The 23,946-nt window shown below is 38.9% G+C and overlaps 2 protein-coding genes and 1 non-coding gene across 8 annotated transcripts in view; 2 read left to right on the top strand and 1 right to left on the bottom strand.

The window, feature by feature from the left end:
* plekhh2 (pleckstrin homology domain containing, family H (with MyTH4 domain) member 2) overlaps nucleotides 1-22,312 on the bottom strand; it is a 28,330-nt gene extending 6,018 nt beyond the window's left edge. Inside the window, exons 1-21 of one of the 3 annotated variants that reach the window (XM_086093744.1) lie at nucleotides 22,119-22,312; nucleotides 20,724-20,858; nucleotides 11,656-11,718; nucleotides 11,434-11,583; nucleotides 11,233-11,316; nucleotides 11,025-11,106; nucleotides 10,778-10,948; nucleotides 9,081-9,952; nucleotides 7,870-7,945; nucleotides 7,699-7,793; nucleotides 7,465-7,624; nucleotides 6,960-7,096; nucleotides 6,292-6,405; nucleotides 5,204-5,290; nucleotides 4,902-5,060; nucleotides 4,657-4,737; nucleotides 3,940-4,119; nucleotides 3,757-3,865; nucleotides 2,983-3,095; nucleotides 2,620-2,799; nucleotides 640-737 (exon numbers count right to left, since the gene is read on the bottom strand). In XM_086093744.1, the coding sequence (XP_085949870.1) occupies nucleotides 640-737; nucleotides 2,620-2,799; nucleotides 2,983-3,095; nucleotides 3,757-3,865; nucleotides 3,940-4,119; nucleotides 4,657-4,737; nucleotides 4,902-5,060; nucleotides 5,204-5,290; nucleotides 6,292-6,405; nucleotides 6,960-7,096; nucleotides 7,465-7,624; nucleotides 7,699-7,793; nucleotides 7,870-7,945; nucleotides 9,081-9,952; nucleotides 10,778-10,948; nucleotides 11,025-11,106; nucleotides 11,233-11,316; nucleotides 11,434-11,583; nucleotides 11,656-11,718; nucleotides 20,724-20,846 (3,134 nt within the window). In that variant the 5' untranslated portion in view covers nucleotides 20,847-20,858; nucleotides 22,119-22,312. Of the gene's footprint in view, nucleotides 1-639; nucleotides 738-2,619; nucleotides 2,800-2,982; nucleotides 3,096-3,756; nucleotides 3,866-3,939; nucleotides 4,120-4,656; nucleotides 4,738-4,901; nucleotides 5,061-5,203; nucleotides 5,291-6,291; nucleotides 6,406-6,959; nucleotides 7,097-7,464; nucleotides 7,625-7,698; nucleotides 7,794-7,869; nucleotides 7,946-9,080; nucleotides 9,953-10,777; nucleotides 10,949-11,024; nucleotides 11,107-11,232; nucleotides 11,317-11,433; nucleotides 11,584-11,655; nucleotides 11,719-19,650; nucleotides 19,751-20,723; nucleotides 20,859-22,118 lie in introns of those variants that run through there. The other 2 variants (XM_086093745.1, XM_086093746.1) reach the window with 2 other exon arrangements.
* Nucleotides 884-977, top strand: trnai-uau (transfer RNA isoleucine (anticodon UAU)). The gene is made up of 2 exons: nucleotides 884-921; nucleotides 942-977. It is a non-coding gene; the product is annotated as a tRNA-Ile (tRNA).
* Nucleotides 22,313-22,913: 601 nt separating the features above from the next.
* thada (THADA armadillo repeat containing) overlaps nucleotides 22,914-23,946 on the top strand; it is a 69,892-nt gene continuing 68,859 nt past the window's right edge. For 3 of the 4 annotated variants that reach the window (XM_086093301.1, XM_086093299.1, XM_086093302.1), the window contains exons 1-3: nucleotides 22,927-23,261; nucleotides 23,379-23,488; nucleotides 23,582-23,709. In XM_086093301.1, the coding sequence (XP_085949427.1) occupies nucleotides 23,189-23,261; nucleotides 23,379-23,488; nucleotides 23,582-23,709 (311 nt within the window). In that variant the 5' untranslated portion in view covers nucleotides 22,927-23,188. Of the gene's footprint in view, nucleotides 23,262-23,378; nucleotides 23,489-23,581; nucleotides 23,710-23,946 lie in introns of all 4 variants that reach the window. The other variant, XM_086093300.1, reaches the window with a different exon arrangement.

Below are 23,946 nucleotides of genomic sequence, written 5' to 3'. Positions count from 1 at the left end.
TCTTTGTAGGCAGTTTTATTTATTTATTTGCAGCTCTTGAATTGGATCTCATTACAGTGCCAGCATACCTAATATTACAGTGGATGTATTAATATTAAATCCACATTACAAGCAACAAATATTAAGAAATAATATTATAATGCTGTACTGATGATTAAAAAAAACGAACTAATAATTTTGGGAACAATTGTAGGAACTGGGCTGAAATTATCATCTGTTTAGTACTGGAACAAAAGCAGCGATCAAATTATATTAAAATACATTCAGAGAAACCAGCATGACAAGTACTTCATTTTGAATTATATTTGTATGAGGTCGACACACATTAGAACAAGGTGAGATTTAAGCAAATGTGTTTTTTTTCCCCCATGAAAAGACTGTAAAATGTACAAACAAGAATAATGTTCATGCAGTACTACAAATTATTGCGTGAAATTTGATTAAATTGGTTTAAGTTACATAGGCAATAATGACCACGACGTCACCAAGTGCACCTGCACTCATCTACCATTAACCATTAACAGTGAATAATTGTTGAGACAAAATCAGAAAATGTTTTGTTAGAATATAAATAGGAGATATAATTGCAAATACTGTACGGCCATTTCATGCTGAATCATCTCAACGCTGTTCTGTCACCTGGAATCCCCGTGTCTTTTGAGATGAACTTGGAGCAGCCACAGGAAAGGATGCTGAGGCAGAAACAGTCCAACACACAAGGCTAAAAACTGCCAGCCCTGAAGAGTGACAAATTATATTACCAAACACATAATGCATCAGGGTAGCGCCACAAGTTCGCAACGCTCCATTCCGTGGTGGCCACCTCTACATTACACATAAAAACATTTAGTATTTACAAAAAAGTGAGTGCCAATGTTTTCAGGCTCCAGTGGCGCAATCGGTTAGCGCACGGTACTTATATGACAGTACGCTGTAGAGCAATGCCGAGGTTGTGAGTTCAAACCTCACCTGGAGCACTATTTTGCGGCATCTGGTTAAGATCAATTTTGGCTATCAACCAGTTGGTGCCCAAAACTTCACCTAGACCAGGGGTGCTCAAGCTCGGTCCTCAAGAGCCCTTATCCAGCCTGCTTTCTATGTTTCCCTCCTGCAGCACAGCTGAATTTAATGATCAGCTAATCAGCAAGCTTTGCCTGATGACAATCCTGATCATGAATCAGGTGTGTTAATGGAGAGAAACATGGAGAACAGGCTAGATAGGGGCTCTCGAGGACCGAACTTGAGCACCCCTGACCGAGACACACGAATGAGCTCCAGTGTATGCTGCACTTGACTGTTTGTGTTTACGGTCTTCACACTGTGTTAAAGGGATATCTATATATATATATATATATATATATATATATATATATATATATATATATATATATATATATATATATATATATATATATATATATATATATATATATCTATATATATATGTATATATATATATATATATGTATATATATATATATATATATGTGTATATATATATGTTAATATTTTGTATATAATTAATTTTATATTTTCTAGTCTTTACACCAATCTGATTGGCTGGATTCGGATCAGATTATTGTTTTGCATTTTGTGCAAAGTTGGTGTTCGGCTCTAGTGTCTTAAATTGCTCGAACGATAAATGACATCATTGATCGGCTCTGCGAAATTAGATACTACGTTATATTCAATTTTTATCTAGTTATCTGGTTTTTCAAACTTTTTGACCATTAATGATGACTGGCCAAAAATTCCTGATTGTGTAGCACCTACATTTTTTATTATTTTTCATGTACAATTAATACCTTTAACAACACATTTTATTTTTTGTTTTTGCACTCACTCACACAAACACGCACACATACAAACATGGCCTCCCAGGCAGGGAAGCAAACCCACCCCAACCTGCATCGTAGGTAAGTGACGGTACCACTCCGCCACCTGGAGCCTGCTTTGACAACACATTTTGCTACTTGCCGTCGACTGAAAATGACATACTTACTAACGACCAATCACGGCTCGCCTGTTTTCTGGTTTTGGTCATGTGATGTCATTAGATGACTAAATGTGATGTCATTTCTAGTTGACAGCAAGTGTCAAAATGCATTTTTATTGTATTAATTGTACATGAAAATGAATAAATTAATTATAAACAAAATATTAACTTTTTACTTCCGTAAAAATAAGTAGGGTATCTCTTTAAAAACAGAGATAAAATGTGATGAATTTACATAAAAGCAGAATCTTCTGCTTCTCTACTATTTAAAAAATGAGTTTCTGACAATTTAGGTTCATTGAAAGTTAATGTTAAAGTACGACTTATTGTCGCACCCAAGACTCTATCGATACTGTGTTGTCACTTGCCAAGGTGTGAACGTGAGTGTGAGTGGTTGTTTGCTTATATGTGTCTTGCAATTGCCTGGTGACTCAAGGTCAGGTGGGAGTGACTCCAGTGTACAGGTAGAAATGGATGAATGGATGGTTGCCAACAGTGCTCTCTTGTGGTCACTTGACGTGAAACTCATAGGAGTCTGCTACGCATCATGATCACCTGACTCCAGGCAGCTGAAGAGCTTAATGAACAGGCTACTGTTGCCACCAGGTGGTGAGCATGCGCACCTGCAGGGGTCCCGGGTGCCCGTGCGGCTGCCTCTTTCGGGTTTGCTTGATGAGCTGGCAGAAGAACTCGTTTTGAAGCTCAGGGTGGGTGAGGCACACCTGCAGGGCGCTCTGAGCCAGGGAGACGTGATAGTCGATGGCCGGGGCATCGATGGCCACATTGATGAACAGCTGACAAGTCTGAGAAGAAAAGTAATAAGCACTTAAGATAGGAATGAAAAACAGCGCAAAAGTACTGGATTTTGAGGGTCAGGGGTTCAAAACGGCTAAGGTCAGAGGTGTCTTTGAGTATGGCACAAAAGTGCACAAGATTCTGTAAAAGCGATGCAGTCAAGCGAGGAAAGCGCATGCATACTTGCGCACCTTAAAGAGTTTGACAGCCTCTGTTTGCAGGGCCTGTGAAGGTAGCGTGGTGAGTGGAGACAATAATGCCTCCTTACTGAAACACAATGTCGGGTGTCTCCAGATCTGGGAGTCTGTAAATAAAACAGTAGTAAAGCTAAAAGTGGAAGTCAACCTTAAACATTTCTTGACAGTAATATGTTATATGTGACCTCACTAGTCTAAACATGACATTCTGATTAATATTACATTTGTGGAATATGAGTTATGAAGCAAAATACAGCCGTTTTTGTCCATCTCAGGGGGCGGCCATTTTGCTCCTTGCTGTCAACTAAAGATAACATCAATGTTGCTCAGGTCTCAAGTAACAACCAATCACAGCGCAACTTCAGAAAACAGGTGAACATATTTGATATTTTTCACTAATGCACAGACTAACATTAATTTTGACTAGTTGGGCTGCATAGAACATATTATTGTCCCCCAAAAAATCTGGGTTGAGTTCCCCTTTGAAGAAAACACGTCAAACAAATATAAAATGATGACATTATGATACTCTGTTGTGCACATACACAGATCTAATCATCAAATTACATCTTCAAGATCCACTATCCACAATGTCAAAATCAGATCCCAAATCAACCATGCAAGTGGTTTGGGATCTGATTTGCGTAAATGGGATTTTAAGTGATGGTTGTAGTTGAGCCTTCATAAAATCAAAATGGATGTGTGGACACACGACGACCCAATTACAGATTTCTGTCTGTCTGTCTGAACAATGCCTCACACACTTACTTGGATCTCCATCCACTTGAAAGAGTTTTCCCACCAGTTTTTCAAACTCAGTGCCAACTTTCCCCACCATGTTTCCAGCTGCGACACACAGGTGGTACAGCCACGAATCCTAAACAACAGCACAATTTTCATAACATATTTGTATTCCAAATGCTTTGTCTTTCTTGGAATAAACAGACTAACCTTCTCGTGGTGAGATTCGATGAGCAAGTAAGTGGGTTCTTGATCCTGTGGATGGATGGCGATTGTATAGGACACTGCCTGTAATCCACCCCCACATGCTTTCAAGCCATCGTCCGAGTCCCGAGACTTGTCCACTTCCTCCACCTGGGCATCCCAAAGCTTTATCTGACCAAGTGGAAACTGAGAACATACACAAAAATGAAACAGTCAAATCAATAAGGGTTTATTTTTCACTTAATCACAAAAATAATGTGTTTTATAAATCTTCACTAATCTAAAGACATTATGATTAATATCGTGTTTGCGGAATATGAATTGATGAGTGATGAATCTACCAGTTTTTAGCCATTTCAGGAGGTGGCCATTTTGCTTTTTGTACAGCCATTTGCTTTAGATTGAAAATTACATCACAGTATCTAAGGGATGAAGTTATGACTGTCATGGCACACCTGTTTTCTAGGGTTGCTCCTGTGATGTTCACAAGCTGAACCCTCAGTCACTGTGATGTCATTTTCAGTCACCAGTATGTGTCAGTACAAGGCAAAATGGCTGCTCTCTGAGATGGACAGAAACGGGTGGATTTTTCTGCTTAATTGGTGTAAATGACTTACATTTTCTGAATAAACTATGCAACAACATCCATTGTAACCCCCCCCCCCCAAAAAAAAAAAAAACAAAAAAAAACAAATAAGGAGCAATGCATTTTGTAAGTTGTACCTTGTCCTCTTGGCTACGAAAGTAGTACAGAGTTTTTCCAATCAGAGCACACCAAACCCGCTTCGAGTAGCCATGCTTTACCTGCCATTAACAAGATGATTTGCATAATTTCAGAAATTGCTGTGACTTCAATGAAAATAGGTAGATGAGAATAGTGCAGTGTGCATAATGAAGCAGCATGGGGGTCAAAATGTAGTCATTGCAAATGTCCTCATTTGGTAAAAGTTGTACTGTAATGATGTAACCTTGACAAGCTGTCCCTTCATGCTGGGCCGAATATCCGGCTGAGTGAAGAGGGGACTTGCAGCTTTGACTCTTAGCACACTCTGCAGCACCATGAGCCATTCCTCTAGCAGATTAGGGGAGTCCGCTTTCAGGAAGTACACTCGCTTCCCCGTCACAATCTACACAAAACAATAATAAAAGTGATGGAAGGGAAAAGGAAGCAAGGGTGTTATAGTTTCCATGGTTTCTGACTGAGCAAATCAATTTAAATGTAAAATTCCAGATTTGAGTTTTGGAACACAAAGCATGCACGCCTGAATACCTGGAGCACTTGTTTGCCTTCTCCTCGTGTGATGTTGCTGGTGGCGTTGACCTCAATCTGACCTTGAGGTTTCCGGATCACATCGCTCTGTGTGTAAACATGACTTTATGTTAGAGTTCACAGCAGTATTAACAGAGCTGGGCATTTTCCAAAATTTGCTGGCCCATCACTCATCAGCCCCCTGGGAACGCTTCCATCATCATCAGCTCGTCATTTAAAAAAAAAGAAAAGCTGAACCAAACTGTAATCGTCAATCCGTTATTTTATTTTACCGACGCGTCCGTTGTCACTTTGACACCGCTGTTTTCCGTCAGTATTGCCCGTGAGTCCGTCACTCAACATTGATCAGCAAAACGGGCGTCCGTCAGTGAGGGACTGACGATTACACCGACGGACGAAAAAACACTTCCAACAGTGCTTAGTCTGTCATTTTCTTTTTTAAAGGTTCTCGTTATTTGCCAGAAAAACGGGTGTTGGAATGCCCACCTTTTCCACCTTAACCATCCAAACAGTATGGTATTCATTGATAAATAAGAGTTTGAAAATGAGTTTAGTTCATGTATTTGTTTTATATATGACTTAAACTGTTGGAGAGAGAATCCTGCATTAAGAGGTTCAACACCTGATTCCTGCTCATCAGTGGCTTTTTGACAGCTTCTCTTTTAAAAACATACATTTTCCTCAGAAACGTTCATTAATAAGATTTTATCGGTTCTTGGAATCCAACAACATTTTTTAAACAATGCTGCTCTTTTATTAAGGCTTACCTTGAAAACTAATCAAAACCATATGAGATCCATATTAGAGAGCTAAACAGAAATCAATAATAAAATATTCAAACACTTCCACAAAAAAAGCTCAAATTTTAATTTAACTTAATTTCTATATGAATTTGGAGCAGAAGAAGTGTTCTTTATAAAATCACCATCCCATGTCTTTGCATAATACAATTTGAGGTTGAGGAGACTGGAACTGCTGTTGATGGAATGAAAAAAAAAAAACGACAAACGACAAACAATCCAGAAAGTTCTTAAAATACTAGGACTGCTATTAGCAGTTGTGGAACTGACGTGTTGCGACAAACTCACCGGGGATTTGTAATAAAGAAGCTCTCCATCTTTTAAGACAAACCAGCGTCTCTTCCATGTTTTCTTCCATGTCTTCACCATTTTCAGCAGGTAGCCTGATTTCTCCATCGACTCCTAAAACATGCAATGTTTACAATGAGAATTACACTAAACTTTAGGGCCCAACACCCAATGATTTTGTTATGGATTTAAAAAAAACTATACATAACAAACTACACATTCTTCAGTTTGTTTATAATAGAACTTGGTAGATGTAGACTCACTGTAGACTGTAAGGTCATCAATAAAATATGACATATTTCCCTTTTTAATGCTGGTCCAGACAACTCTAACAGAAATAGTTCAGAAAAATAAACAAGTCATACATTCCTAAAAAGCAAATTATCACAGCTCAAAGATGTACTCCTTCCCAAATAGCTCTCTTATATAGTCACATAAAGAAAAGGGTAAGGAGCAGAGCCACTTCACTTCAGTTGTATTTTGATTCTAAATCATAAACAGACATGATATTATGATCGTCCCAGAAAAGTCAACACTGACTTTTGCATGGGAAACCAATCACATGAAGTCAACGTACATAAATATATGCCACATAAGATTCTACATTTGGCCGTGGTTTTCAAAATGAATGTTTACTGTTGTTTGTAATACAAAACAAATAAACATACACTTTTGCTGTTGTCACCAGCAGTGGAGCAAGTTTTGGGCAGTTTCTGCTCTGGCTCAGAGCACTCAGTATCGGTGGAATAGGCATCAGGTGGGATGGCGTAGTCGCTCTCTGATGTCATTGAAGACATGGAAACAGCTGCAAGTGAAGCAAAAGTGGTTTAGCTTTACTCTTATGTTCACAATATACATCCAAGACACATTTTTGTAAACCAAAAATAACCCCCCAAGACGTTAGAGTAGTGGTGTCCAACATGTGGCCCGGGGGCCATTTTTAATCCACCTTCCATTTTTTTTATGTGCACTAAAATGCACTTTTGACATGCCCAGTGTGGTTTGCTTGCATTACTTACTTTCTACACTGGATGGCAAGGCATGAGAAGAAAAGAAGAAAATAGATATAATGTAATATAATTTTAGGACTGCATTTCCCAATGTTTGAATTTTGATTAGTTTTGTTCAGTTGCTGATGCTGAGGTAATTTCTTCCAGTCTAAGTGACGTGCACCTCTTTTGAGAGAGCGTGGGCTGCCTGTGTTGCTGTCCTTGTGGGGGCTGGAGGACGTGTGGGAACTGCATAAGGAACCATCTTCCTCTCCAGAACTGGATGACTCCTCAGAACTGGATGACTCATCTAAGTATGGATTGTTACTCAGCAGAGTGGCTTTCTGCACAGACAAGGGGTTTAGTTTTGGTGGTCACAAATCACACACATACTTGCACAAAATGGAGTTGTACTTACCCCCTTCAGAGTAGTGTAAACGGGTGTGGTCATATTTTTATAAATGAGGGATGTGTATATTACAAAGGCAGGATCGGAGGATTGCAGTGAGGGGTCTACAAAACAGAGTATAGGAGGTAAATATATCAGACCTTGACTTTGTCTTAATGATTGTCAAACTCACTGCTTCACCTTTGCTAGTTGAATCCGTGCATGATGTCTCAGACAGCCTGATTCCTGATTTAGCCACTGCGTAGATGCGACTCTCCTTTGGAGACATACATAAACACGTTAATATACTAGCCACAACATACTGTAGTTGAGTTTTTTTTCAAATAGAGGGTTGGGACCTCATATGTAATTGCACATATACTGCAGTAGGTGGCAGTGGCGCTCTGATTGTCAGTGCGGAAGGAGTATTATATTAGCCCATATGCAGAGGTGTACTTACAACAATTTTATAGATAATATAATGAATAGACCGATTATTGGTTGGGCCGCTTATCGGTGCCGATATTTGTCATTTTGTCAAATACCGGCATCAGCCTTTTTACGAATCTCAAGACCGAAAAAGCTGGTATCTCACTGAGCGGTAAATGCTTGCAAACGTAGCAAATTTTGGGATGTTCACGGGCAGTTTTTACTTGACATTTCAAATATATTCAGATAATTTATCACTGTCCGCAAAGATCTTTTGAAACCTTTTACGAACCCTCACGAAAACCCCAAATTAGCTACATTTGCATGCATTTGTCGCTCAGTGAGATAGAGAGAACTTTTCATTCATGGATTTATTTATGGATTTGACACATGCTGATAACCCTGGAAGCTCCCTACAATTTCTGTTACAATTTTTAAACAAAGCTGTCCATTCTTTATATGTTTAAAATGAAAAAAAAAAAATATATATATTATTTTTATTTATTTATTTAACAAATGTTGACGCTCATATTTTCTTTTACTGCAAATGAGTACCCGCTTGAAATATCAGCTTTCTTGACTACTATAATTGGCCCTGAAAAAAATGGTAATCTAAAAATATTTATATTATATCACTACAAATGATACACATGATAGGAGTTTGCGAGGTGCGGGGTGGTGGGGGGGTTCGTCATGAACACACCTGAACCATCATAGTAAATCCAATAAGAGCTTTATAGTAATCTAATAGTATAATCCCACAACTAACTCTGATTTTCTTTGGGTACCATTGATAATAAAGAATAAAATGAGAGTGCACACTGTTCACCTTTTGAGCTGTACCAAGCCTTGATATGGAGACACTTGAATGATATATTAAAATATTATAGAGCAAAAATTCATAAACTACAATGTGACTATATAAATAAATAAAGATACAGTAAATACAGTATTTTTTGTGTGTGTAGAAATCACACTCTTACCCAAGAGGGGAGTCTGTGTAAGGGGGGTGTAGGAGGTGAGCTGTGACTGTCTGAGTTTATTTCTGGACACCCACCAGTCGGCACGGGTGTGGCCTGTATGGAAAGCATTGTGGGTTTGCCACGAGAGCCTGAGCGGATCTGCAGAGACGAACCCTTGCCTGTTTCCATATGGACCTCCTGCACTTGGTCAAGGTCAGTTTCCTGCGGCCGGGAGGAGCGCAGCATGCTGAGGGCGTTACGTGTTTGTCCGTGTGCTGCCTCAGTGCTGATTGGTGGTTGGCTCAAGTGTTTCTTGGCCATAGCTGTGTGAGTCAACCCCAATCCCGCTGGGGTCCGCAGTCTGGGTTGTTTGGGTGAAGCAGGGGTATCCCTCAGGTCTTGGGGTGGGTTGGGTCGTTTGGGAGTGAGAGCTGGTGTGACGACGGGGCTGGGGGTGTTCAGTTCGCTGGATGAGGATGACGAGTCGAGTCTCTGTGACTGGAATCGCTTGTTGAGCTCCTCAGATGTGCAGTCCTCCTTCATTTTACACTCCCCAGGTGCCCCATCAGATGCCCCTAGAATGCTGAAGCTGGGTCGCACCGCTCGCTGCATGTCGTCGTCGAACAGAGAACTGCTATCATCCGAGGCCGTCAGGTAGGCCTCGCTGCCAACGCGACCGAACTCCAGACCTCCTTCTCTGACTCCACACCCTCCTCCAACTTCAGCACTCGAGAGCACTGAGGAAACGCTACAAGATTCAGGTCGGCTCACTCCAAAGTCCAACGAATTAATGTTCTCATGCTCCTCCAGATGAGTACCCAGCAGTCCGGTTTGATCTGGTCTCTGGACTTCAGCACCTGTGGTTGAGGCGGCTGACTGCTTACTTTGATTGTCTGTTAGAGTAAACAAGAGGATACAGTATGTCTTACTTAGTTTATATACAATCATAGGTTACTTTTTCCCATGAGATTTGGTACCTAGTAAAATAAAAGATACCAAGTACTAATACCACTACACACAAACAATTAAAAAAAAATATTAGGGAAAGGCAATATATCGAAAAAAATATCGATATCGCAATATTGGCCCATGCAATATGCATATCGCAAAGACATGCAATAAGTTTCATATGGAATTGTTAGCTTTGATCTGAATTTAACCAGTCAGACGCAAACTTAAATGTGCATCAATAGTTGAACATTATCTAGGGTAATTATTGTACAATTAAGAATATAATGACCTTGCTTATTTTACCACATGAATTTTTTTTTTATTCTTTCACTTGATACTTGATTATAAAAACGTTATTTATTAGGTACATGTTAAATATCGCAATAATATCGATATTGCAATATTCAACAGACCTACAGTATATATATATATATATATATACACACACACACACACACAACGGTATTGACTTCCATCGCGACTCGTACCGATACCTTGAAATGAAATAAGGCTGGGTATCAGCCCGATACGTACTCGCCGATCCCTAGTGATGACAATTAGCAAATGTTGACCTACCAATCTTGTGACAACAAAGGATAGTACTGTAATGTCAAAATTCTGGAGAGGGAGGACCACCGGTTTCAAAAATATGTAAAAGAAAATTCATCTTGCCAGTAAGCTGAATTCTCGCGGTATATGTTCACAAATTCCGCCTTATTCATATGCAGTTTCTTTATAGAAAGCATTCTTACCAATGTCGACCCTACCTTCACTTTCTTCCTCTGTGCTGAGACTCCTCTGCGAGGGAACAGGCCCAGTCAGAACCTGCGCACTCTTCCCTCTCACCTGGAAGCATCCAAATGTCAGGCTGCTAACCCGGTGGCCTTCACCCGGCTTGCACAGAACTGCTCGTCTACCGGAACATATCTGCTCAAATTCTGGAAAAATTATCAATACATGATGTATGAAACATATTTGAACAGATAAATTGATAGCCTTGGATCTCATACTGACCATCCATTTTCTTCTTGAGCTCACCAATCTGAGCTTCCTGTTGTTTGTTGGTTTCTCTTAGTGCAGCATTCTCTACCTCAAACTGAGTAAGAAACATTCTTTAGTGGAGGTAGTTGTACCAGCAACTCACAACATGACCATGCCGAAAAATGCACATAATGGTTTTAAACCAATTTTATCTGTGTGTGTGTGATCCGTTTTTTGCTACCTCTGACAACTTCAGGGTCACCCATTCCTTGATCTTCGCTGCTTTCTCCTCCACGGTCTTGGCATCTTGAAGCCTTGACTGTTTCTGATATAAGGATACCCGCACAACACACAGGTCACAGAAGCACACACATCATATAGTATATAGTGTAAAGACATAGACATTAAATCACACCAACATCTAACTGTGTGCGTATTTTACCTGCTCTTCCAACTGCTGCTCCAGCTTGGCGATGATATCGTCCTTCTCCTGCACTAAGGCCTGTAGCTCTTGGCAGCGCTCAAACCAAAGCTTCTCAGAGTTTTCAGGCTGACCGTCTGGCGCTTTCAGCTTCTCCTCCATCCACTGCGCCTGAAGTTATACACAGGTAAACTACCGAGAGCACATTTCATACAGTCAACATTACGCTGCTTGCTAACTTACCTGCTGCTGAGCGGTGAAAGCTCGTTTTTCCGCATCAATCACTTGCGTCTCCAGTTGTTGAATCTGTGAAATAACAGAAAATTGACTAGTGTGACGTGTGCTGTAAAACGCTTGGGTTATGACGAAAAGGTGAATGTATTATGTATTGTACTACTCTTAACAATAATAATAATAATAATGACATAATAATAATAACGGTACCAGAATGAGATGTAAAGTATGTTTATTACAGTCCAGCAAAAAGCGCCATAGGATAACTACAACCCATCATTTGGTAACGGTATAATTTAAAAAAGACTACAATCAATCAATCAATCAATTAATCAATCAATAAATTTGTATTTTTAAAATATTTAATTTACAAAATAAACTCAGATTTTACATGTCAAATGTAAAATAACATGACATCACTGTAACTGCAAAAACACACAATATTTCTATTCATTTACCAAAAAAAACTCCATTAGAAACACATACTGTATATTGATTGTTAGAATAAGTTCGCAAATGTATTGTAATTTCACAAATATTTGTTTGTTATTTAATGGAATAAAATGTAAAATTCAACTTTATAACCCTAAAAAATTTGGAAAAAACATTTATATTTACTGAGAAATTAACAGTAAAAATGTGTCATTTTATTATAATTTCTTTGTGAATTGAATTTTTTTTTTTTAAAGAGAAACTAACTACAATTTCTGTAATCAACCAATCAACCAATCAATCAATCTTACAGCTCCCTAGTTGACATGGAAAAGCAGATACACAAGTACTTAAAAGAATAAATAAATAAATAATGTGGTTTACTTCAAATCGGATAAACACATTGAACAAGATCATATCATTGAAGCATTATTTTCCCCAAAAACATACAAGCACAGGGAGAACATGACATCTCCACACAGGAAGGCCTCAAACGAAATTCTAACCCAGAACTCAAAACTCTGAGGAGGACTTGCTAACCACGTTTTGAATGAAACCCAAAGTGAAATTAATTTGGCTGAGATGAAGTAAATAAAAACACACATGCTCAATTTTGTTACCAGCATTGCATGCTGCGCCTTCAAGCAGTTAGATAATAACAATAGGTCTAACATCTATCCATCCGTTTTCTTAACCGCTTAGTCCTCACAAGGGTCGCGGGGGGCGCTGGAGCCTATCCCAGCTGGGTTTGGGCAGTAGGCGGGGTACACCCTGAACTGGTTGCCAGCCAATAGCAGGGCACGGTCTAACATCTATAAAGGTGCAAAAGGGGCTTTATGTATTTTCAGGGCAGAGCATGCAAACCTGCAGTGTGTGTAAATGCAACAAACTAAGAAGACATAAAATTCACACAGAATCTACAGCACATGTAAACCGTCAGTGTATACTTAAGTGCACACACCCTGAGCAGTGAGAAAAGGGATGACTTTCAGAATTTCCCTCTGACATTCTTCGCTTTAAGTGGGGTAAGCCTCTGGGAAAGCTTCTTCAACTCAAACTCTGGGGTTTCAGGGAGGATTAAATGACAATGGAAAATCATAATGTGTTCATTGACAATAATCCTCAAACATTTTGCTTCATGTACTCATAAGAAGTACAAAAAAGACAAGAGATTATCTAAATTTCCAGCGCTACCGATGAAGCCAAAATAATCTTTCTGCAAGCACTCCATTGAATAAAAGAATTTGGATTCTTACTGAAATAAAGGTCAGCATGGTCGCATCATATTGAAAGTAAAATGATCCAAGAGAGACTAGATAAAGAAAATACAGTACAGTAGAGGAAGATATACTTTCGAATTATAAAGTCATTTTTGCATGTTCGCATTAGCGTGAAGAAAGTTCCATTTACTTTTTGGTTGCTCTGAAGTTATTGTTATCAGGTGAATCGGGTGAATTATAACATATCAGTTACACGCATCACTTATTCAAATGTATGACCCGTGGTCGTGTGCGTTTTCTCCATTTACTCGGACTTCCTCTTACACTCAAATATCATACATGCTAGATTAGTTGAAGGTTCCAGATTTTCCATATTTACTGTGAATGTGTGAATGGCTGTTAGTGTAGCCTTTAAATGATTGGGCATGTGTTCAGGGTATACAGGCTATGTGGTAGTAAAAGGATAGTTGTTGATTGCATGGATGGATTTTTTTCATTTCCCCCCCATTTCACTGATGGTTTAGGCAATAATGGTGCACGTTTCCAGTGGAGCTTTTATAAAACACAGATCGTTTAAAGGTGTAAATCAAGTGGTGTCCAAACTAGGAACTGGGGGCCATTTGCAGTCACCCATCCATTTTTAAGTGGCCTGCAGCATACCGGGTATACTAAAAATGATTATGATTGGGTACGACCCACAAGGATAGTTAAAAAAAGAAAAAGGATGGAAGTGGGATGTTGACTAAAGTAACCACACAATTTCTCTTCAAAACACTCATGAATAAATATAATTCAATTTTCTCCTGTGTCAAGGGTTGATTTATGAACATATCTATAACATATTTAATCCCCAAATAACTGTTTTAAAAATGTTTGCTCTTGTTTTGGTTCTGAATGTGGAGATGGGATTTGGCTGCTGTTCAATGCAGGGGTGGATCTAGTCTAGAGGGAAACAGGGCTGTTGGTCACCCCAAAACCTTGATAAACTATTTACCTTACCACATATAACAGAAAGCCGCAGTTTTTCCAAAAATAATTACTGTAGAAAATATAAACAATACAATATATAATTGCTTGCTTAATTAATAATGACTTTAGCGTGTTTAATAAATTCAAGTCCCTTGTATCCTTCTATTTTCATGTATAGTTTGGGCACCCCTGTTTTAAATTCTATAATTACAAGAATATTTCATACAGCTACATTTGTACTGCAGAGAGTCACATTCAGATGCATTGTGGACAGGCCATGGCGCTGCTCCCACTTTCAATCTCCTTCTGCTCAGACCAACAAACTGAACTCCCTGTTCTGAAAAGCAGCCACACCCTGCCAAAGCCATTCATAGTTTCCACAAACCAGGCCTTCTCTGGACACATGGCCTTTTCTGCTGCTTGACCTCCATTTCGTGCCAGTATATAAAGCTAGAGAAACCGTTTCTTACAACACGGATTTATGAGATTATGTCACCGGAAGTGTCCACAATTGGTGTTGGAAGTGGCTGTTAAGAATGTACAGGTAGGTTTAGTTAAGGTCTAGCTTTGAAAATATTCTTATTATTTATTATTAGGTAGATTAAACATCAAATGTAAAGCAAATCCTTTTGTTAGCTGTGAACAAACACGAAAATGATGAGTGTAACGCAACACACACTCTTCCTTTCGTCACCGTACCACAAGCCTCACTCTAAGTAGCAGATATAGCATCTGGCAGAGAAAAGCATGCTAATTACAAGGCTACACACTATAACGGCATTTTACACGTACACACCGAAACACACACCATAAAATATACAACCGCATACAGACACTAGACTTAACATATGCTTTTCATTCTCAAAGTTATATATGAACATTAAATTAGCTCAAGTGTGCATGTGCCATATCCTAACAGAGAAATTTGGGCTTTTCATGGTGGTTCGATTGAACATTGTAAACTATATTATTCATATGGTTAGTGTCGTCCACGCACAAATATGACCCGGCTGTCACGTCACCTCTCCCACAGCCCCATAACCTCTCGTTAGTGCTTTGCCATGCACCTCTGCAGACGACTCCCTGTTCAGATCCAAATGGACTTCCATTCCTGGAATTCCACAACCGGCGCTCTGTGTCCAACCTCTCCTGAACTTCAGCCATCCCTCCCCCGTGCACAGCCAGCTCACAAAGACTCTTTCTATGCCGCTATGACACACATCCCCTGTAATATATTACGTACGGGTGGAGGACTAAAATGATGCAGCACCAGCTGGGAGTTATTGATATTGAATGCTCACAAAACACCATAACATGTACGGTAGTTGGAATATTTTTTTACACACATAATATTCAATCACTGGACACAACAGTAGGTAAATCTGCACAATCAATTATGTTTTTAATCATTCTGGCTGTAATAAATGGAACCTCTAAAAGTTAGAACGGTATGGTGGTTAGCAATTTAGCACATCTGCCTCACAGTTCCTTTGCTTGCCTAGTTTTTTTCTTTTTTCAGTATGAATGTGTGAAAGGTTGTTTGCCTACATATACTGTGATTATTTCAGTCCATGGTGCAACCATAAATTAGAACAAAAATGGATGGAGGGTGGGAACCTTCAAAGTCAAATGATCCAGAGGTTGTACGATTACAATTCCACTCAGGTGTGTTTGTGTGTGGTTTTTTTTTTTTTTTGCAGCAGTCATTCCAAATGAAGTCCCCGCCTCATTAAGAAAAATATAAGAAAAGAAGACTGTAATTTCTGGTATAGACATTACGTGAAGGTGGAAGACTCAAACTCAAAGCATGAAAATATCAGCATCACCATACAAAACATCATTTACCATCAAAGTCAAATTGTATTGTTATTAGATTTTAAGATTTTAAGGGTTTCACTGAGATGAAACCCTTGAAGAAAATGTTTTTATAATTAAAATGACCAAAAATGTTTTTATGAATGCTATCAGTATTAGCATATAGCTTCACACTCACAGACACAGAGAGCATCGGAAGTATACAATTAGCAACCCTAAATATTTATTTTACTTGCACATTATAAATTGTAAACTAAATTACATATCATGCATATCTGACTCCATGAAATTTATTTAACACAGTGTTTCCCACAGATTTGAAATATACTTGGGTGGGTGGACTCCAATAGGGGGGGGGGGGGGGGGGTTGAAGGTGCTCTCAGTCCTGCTACTCGAACCTCATGATCCACAAGTGAGTGATGGTGAACTAATGTTATATGCGGAAGATCTGATATCTACGCGCGACACCTTTTTTTTATTTTTATATATTTTTATTAAAATGTCTTTAAATCTAATTGGGTGGTGGCCAATTTACTTGGGTGGCCCACCCAAGTATTAACATTGTGTGGGAAACAATATAGGACAGTGACTATTAAGGCATATTTAACTAACAGCAAATATGCAGTGCTTGTAATTACAATTTCTGGTGGAGGTGATCATGGAGATGAGTCAAAATTTTGACTGTTGCCACTTCCCTTCACGCTAACCTTTTACTTCTTAATTATTTTGAATAAAATTTCCATCTGCAGTCTTAAAAAATAAAATAAAATAAAAAACATTTCCATCATCTGGCTAATACTAACTCTTGGAAATGCAATCAAGGTTTTTGGTAAACTTTAATTGTTTCAACCCAAGTTTTTTCCCCCCCGCTGATTTGTTGTGGTTATGATTTTGCCTTCAGTGTTTTGTTTTCATTATCGATCCGCATTCCCTGCAGGAAGGTGTGGCAGAGCTGCTGGAGAGCACACCTGCACGAAATCAGCAATCAGACGGCTTCTTAAGCTGGTCCCAAACTCGTCTCATGTGCCAGGTCGTTCCACATGTGTCTCTGTGCTCCAGTTGGTTTCCAGCTTATTGTTTCCATTGTAGTGAGTTTTTTCCCCTTCTGGTGATTTTCTGTTTTTGCTTTTCTTTGTAAAGACTTATTTCCCTAAAAGGTGAACTTTTGTTTTGTGCTCAATTCAACTTTTATTGATTCTGCAACTGGGTCCTTGCCTCCTCATCACATCCTAACATGTGACACGTCTATCAAAAAGTGAACTGCAACATGAATCATGTTACTGCCACATAAAAGTTGTATTTAGCTTTTTTTCTTTAACATTTTATGATTGACAACAGTTTGGCAGATTATGCTTAATTTATATTAGAAATTACAATGAGATTTGGGGAGAAAAAAAACTACATCTGAACAAATTGGAAACCTGACCAGTGTTCCTGGAAAGACTGTGTTCTCCCTTAGAGGTTCCACACTATTTTTGGTTTTAGGCTGTGTTAGGGCCATCTGAGAATGTTCAAATGCAAACATACGAAAGCATTTGAAAACTTGCTCGGATGTCAGTTGTGGTGCAGAAAGAAATTCTATATTTCTGATTAGAGCAGGAAAAGTCAGTTAAGCTTTTGCTGCCAGCACTTATATGGTAGTGGTTATGATGCTAGTTAATTACAAGAGGATGTTGTGTTGCCGCACACATGGAGAAATACTGTACTCTTTTTGGATTCAATGACTCTGCGACTAGCGGCCTATTTCATATAGATCACGTTTTATATCTTGGCCGGAGTTATATCGAGGTGCTAAACACCTTCTTTGATTAACCTAACATGCATGAGTTTGTCATGTGGGAGCAGATCAAGAGAAATGAAGAGATCACTCAAGATCTGGGAATTCCCCCCTTCCCCAGAGGAAAACAGCAAATGTGTTAGCTAGTAGAGAGAAGGTTAGAAGATTCTAAGAAGCAAAAATTGACTGGACCGAAAACACAGACACGTGCAACGAACTTCAAATGAACTTGTTTTTAAACGCACACATGAACACACAAACACAGTTAACTAAACTAGCTATTTCCTCCCTTGGGGAGCTCAATCTTTACACCAGGCGCCTCCCCTCCTCTTTCTACTTTATTTTCATGCCCTCATTCTCAATGTATCATTTCTCAGAGGCTTTCTAGGATTTCATTACATTGCCAAGTCTGCTAGGAGACAGTAAACGAGTGTAACTGCCAGTAGAGAATTTGTGCACAAGAGAAAGAAAGTTTCAGAAATGTTTTCGACTGATGACAACAACATTTTTACAAGCCCATCACCATAGATACAGATGGGGGTTGCAAAGGTGTTCGTGCATCGCCACACAGTTTTAAAATAACAAGCTTTGTTCACAGTGTAGGCAGTTCAGCCGCAGAGACCAAACAAAGCAGGGGACTGGATGTTAAACATGATGACCTCATGGCATCAGCGGTTTGGCCTGGGCAGTGAAGGGACTGACTATGTAAGAATTGAATTTTTTTTCTGAGAAGGCCTTCAGATGGAACATTTTTTACTTGATTTTTTTTTTCCATTTTATTTTTATTTTTTAATAAATCTTTGAATTTCCTTACAGAATCAAAGATTTCTATACAAGAAACATCTCCCACAAATGTGGGGCATCGATTGCGAATTAGATTTATCAACATGCACACACAACATGCCATTCTTTTAATAAAAAACAACAACTTTTTTTTGTTTCAGTTTCAATAAAAGGTTTGTCTAAGAATATTAAAAATCCAACTGTTCTTCTCATCGAGAAATGCATGAAAAGCTTTCCAAGGGGATGTACTCATTTTGATTGTAGGCTATGTTAAAAGTGTATCATGTTTACAAAGTTAAATCTTCTCCTTATGCTTGATAGTAGATGGTGAGAGGGATGGGGTTTTTAATATTGTGTTACGCATTTCTATAAGTGGTTTGGAAAATTGATTGATGGATGGATGATTGTTAGATCTATTTTGGGGGTGAGACAGCCTGCTTAAGTACACTTAACATATCCATGTTCCAATCCGCAATGAGTCTTGAACCCCTGACCTTGCAGCCCAAAGTCAAGCCCTTACATGAAAGAACAATTTCAGCCCCAAAGATCGATTAGCCTACATGACAAGAATCTTACGTTGACTAGGGATAGCCATAAAAATCGATTTAATGACAAATGATCATTAACACACGTCCAATGTCTGCAATAGGCTGTTGACTAATAAAAATTTTAAAAAAGAGTAGCTACTTAATTACAAACAGTAAAAGTGTTGTTTCTTTTTTAACCACCACATCTATGCAGACTTCCGTAATGGAAAAACTCCCCTGGGCGGCACTCGTCTGTATGACACTAGCATGGCAACAGTTCACAAAATCCACAGAAAGATTCTCTGATCCTATTAAGAGGAATATTTAAAACACCTCTCCCAACTCTGGCCCAAATAAAACTGAGCCATATTGTACACAGCAAAAGTCTCTGCACCCTCCTCGGGATACAAGTACTTTACTAAATTTCCAATACATTGTAGGAGGCTAAAGTTATTCTGTTGAGACAAATATAAATACTTACCAGTTCCAAATGTTTACCTGCGTCTCACTTTTGCTGTATACAGTTCCTAGTTTGTATGGAGTTGAATCAATCCCATTAATTAGTGCATGGTGAAACCATGTGGTGAAACTGCTGTTTATACTAAAGCTCCCTGGAGAACAGCTTCAGATCTAGGCCACTGAGCAGCATGGGCCAGCCCAGTGATGCTGGTCAGTTTGGAGGGGTGGTCGAAACTGCCTTTTTTCCTGTGATTCATGTCACATGACTAAGGCCTTTTTTTTTTTACAGCCTAAATAACTACAGTACATATAATTTACTATCATACACAGCTATTATACCTTATTAAACCTTTATACCTTTAAGTCGGCTCATATCATTATTTTTGTTACTTTTCAGCACATCTATAGCAGCATTTACGTATCAATTCTAAATATTTAACGTTTTCTTCAAAAAAATTATAAAACTGTTAAAAATTGGTGCAGAACTGAAGATTTTGTGACATTCGCTTCAATCAAATCACAATCAAAATCCAAATCCAATCAACTGAGTAATCCCAATAAATACTGTTCAAATATTAGCATGGCATTTGGGGACTGCTATTAATGACATGCGGTGATGAGCCTCCAACAACCAGCATCCTCAACTCATTTAACTAGCAGTTTACTTTTTATTCTCTATTTCCATTTTGTTGCCCGTTTATTTCAAACACTGTATTAATATGATATACTTTAACACAGAATAAGCAGCATGGCAGCAGATAGATATTACAAAATGTATATTTAAATTTTTAAACACTGAGTAGCAGACTATGGATAGTGTCATATAAAATTGGTAAACACCATTTTCTAACTACAGTGACCAGAACAAAAAAATTTTTTGTACATGAACTCATGTTTGTTCCTGGTTTCTTCTTGTGCATTTTCATTCGGTTTGAAGGGGGCTATTCATTCGTCCTCCTTATACGAGAAGTGGGCAGTCCTAAACTAACTATATATACAGCACTTGTACAGTACTACTCCCTACCGCTAAATAATTATAAACTATACCGACAACTGCAGTATTCATGTACTTAAAGGAAATGTGCTCCAACCAACCTTGTCAGCTGTAAGATCTCGGATTTTGATGATTTGAACCCTGAACTTCATGAGCAGGGCTTCGAGGACCATACACTTGTCCTTCCAGTCCTCCTGACTCATGGTCTCCTCGACGTCTGCCATACTGCCTACTTTCTGAAACACACACATGCAGTACACACTGATATCACACTGAAAATGAATTGAATGTACAATAGCATTTTTTTTAATTCAGCATTTAGGCCTATATCAGAGAGTGTTTGGAATGTCAGTACAAACAAAGAGGCTGTGTTGTCGCCTAGATGTTTTGCCACTAACCAGCACCTGAAATATTCCAAAACTGAGCCCAGCTGGACCAGTGTGGGCAATGGGCGTATCGCTTTGCTCGGCCAAATAGAAAAATACACATACAACCCAAGTTTTCCAGTACTGTCGTTGGAAAACAGATAAAAGAGAATGACGGATGATAATCTTTAATAGCAGACGAATGCGACAGAAAGCCTGGCTTTCTGCTCCATGTAATAACCTCTCATTACCCAGCTGGCGTCTATGCAAAGAAACTGCAAACAGGCTGAGGACGACTATAAACTGGCTTTCACAGACTTATTTTTGTTACTTTCGACTGTGGTAAACACTGGGGATTTTAAAATAAGCAGACAAAGGCATATGAATGCTCACTCTGTTAAATATAGCTGGTTCCTAAAGTTTGAAAAATATTTTTATATGCAAGCATTTACTAACTATTCCATATAGTAGTATAGTATCTTAACCACATCAACATGTATATTATGAAAGAAGTATTGTATTTTCCCCCTGCATACTTGCCTCTTTTTTCCTCCAAAAGGAGTTTTAAAAATATTCAGCTGACATTTGCAAATTATAAGTGGTTGGTGAAAGTGAAGCCTTTGTCACCCCTGTTAAACCCTTCTTTTTTTGTCTGCTTGGTGGCCCTTGTTGAAAAGATGAATCAATAATGATATCATTTGTTTATAATAATTAATTACTTATCATAACAAACACTGAGCATTATGTCTCAAGTTCCTCAAAATAAATATTTGAATGAAACTAAACTCAGTTTCATGAAAATGATTATTGAAACAATACATATTGATATTTAAATATTTGCCTATGTGGCTTTTAAGGCATGTGAATTGCGAAAGACTACAACACTTGCAGCGTACTAATGAAACAATGACTCATAGTCACTGTACAACACCGGCTGGTACCATCAATCCATTGATGGCAACGGTCTATTACGAAGTCATTGTACACTACAACAGTCACGCGAAAACTAGCGACCATCAAAACATGATGTAAATAATTTAAACAAACCTAAATAACAGTTATATTTTGTTCAGACATAGTTTACCTAGTGTTTCTCACTATGAGATTTCATGAGGTTTCCCATGCACTTACCCGTAAAACGAAGTGATGGAATACCGCTACACGCGTTAGTTTACGCCATGTCCATGCCGACTGCTATATAGTTTACCATTCCCGTGGACGGTTTTCATCAGGTAACCAACAACGACTTTCTCTTTCCCCAAAGAGTTTCAGGGGGAAAAGTTGGGTTTGTCATCAGCTCCAATCACATATTTGGTAGGCGTTTCACTACGTGGGAGAAAAACGACGTCTGTTTGATTGACGTATGAATTCCACCATTCAGAACGTTGAGCGCTAATTCGAAACAGGACGACCCCCCCCCCCTCTCCCCCCACACACTTTTTTTTATGGGTAAGGCTTTTGGTCACAGGGAAACAATTAAATATCGTTAGCGAAGCCTTTAACGAGCAGAAGATGTTAGAGAAAGTCATAGACTTAATATGGGATCTTAACCGGAAATAGCACGTCCTGATTATTAAGAATCAGTGGGATGTCACGCCCAGCTGCAATATGATTGGCTGCTGCTAGTAGGAAGTGCCCTCCTGCCTCCAGGCCGGAAAAACTGAATGCAACAATGCTAGTTATTATAAATCCCACTGATCACAACCCTAAACGTCACCCTAAGCAAATTGATTGTTTTTATTTTGTACAAATGTATATGGAAAAGTCGAAGTCAGCCAATCATTTTGCAGCGGGGCGTGTGCTGTCTAGAACTCAAATTGATTCAAATGCCGTGGGCGACCCCTAACGTGAAAAACAAAAAAAAGCATTATGACTGATGCACTTGAGTTTAATTCTGAAACGCAAACTACCGGAAGCTGTCGGGTTATGGAAAGTGACGCAGGTCGGAAGCTAGCAGTTGAAACCAGTATCACGTCACATGGCACTCCGGTGAGTGCTGATTTCATTTATGCACGTCTTATTTTACAGTATTTTGTATCTTGACTCGATTCAAGCCTTTTCTTTGTGTCAAAAAATAATAGGTTTTTTTGTATCTCTGACTTGTTAATATAGTTCACGGACATTTACCGCTGTATAGATAGCAGAACTTGCTAGCAGCAGCAGCCAGTTTTAAATGCTGCTGAGTTGAATGCTGTTGTGAGATGGTGGTAAAAAAGAAGACACCCAAAGTCGAGGCTTTGGTTTTGGACGAAGAGAAACTGCACGTGCTGTTAGGTAAAGTTGTTCAAAACCATACTAACGCATTGGTTGTTAATGACGGACAATATTAATCCCAAAGGTTCTTCACGTTTGTTACATCATTAATTCTGAACAGTGTACATTTGCCTCCAGCATCTCTGACAGTAGATGGAGGGCACGATGGAGTCAAGCAGGTCGCCAAGACTTTGCAGTCCTGTATAGAGCTCAAAGAGCCCGTGCAACAGATCCAGCTGGTCAAAAAGGTGAATGCGAATAAGGCAATGCAGTACTGTCTTTGTATAATTGTTGACAGAAAATGATTTGAACTTGTCACATTTGTGATAATTCTACATCAGGCTGGTTTGCTGCTGGAGGCACTCGAAGAGCCAACTGATGGAGAAATCTTAGGAGCTTGTCTGCAGACATTGGCCTTGGGCTACATTTCCCTGCAGGCTAAGAACCCCCTGCGACGTGCCATTTCCAGGTGCATGATAACATTCATATATTCTTAAAATGAGTTTCTTTAGGAAGAGGAGTTAAAATAGGAAGTCACATGCATGCTTATTTTCCACATAACTCTTGAGCTCTGTCCATGCTTGCTGATTTTTTTTTTTTTTGTGGCCACATCCTTTGGCGATCTTATAACCACGTGGCTATTGCTGGCTGTTCATTGATTACATTAATAAACCTGTGAATGTCCGATTTTTCTTCCATGTAATTC

Source organism: Leptonotus elevatus, chromosome 13 (assembly GCF_054856555.1).
Source record: "Leptonotus elevatus isolate MCC_2025b chromosome 13, RoL_Lele_1.0, whole genome shotgun sequence".
NCBI classification, from domain to species: Eukaryota; Metazoa; Chordata; class Actinopteri; order Syngnathiformes; family Syngnathidae; genus Leptonotus; species Leptonotus elevatus.
Note: the sequence above shows the minus strand (reverse complement) of the source record. Positions and strands in the feature narration are given on the sequence as shown.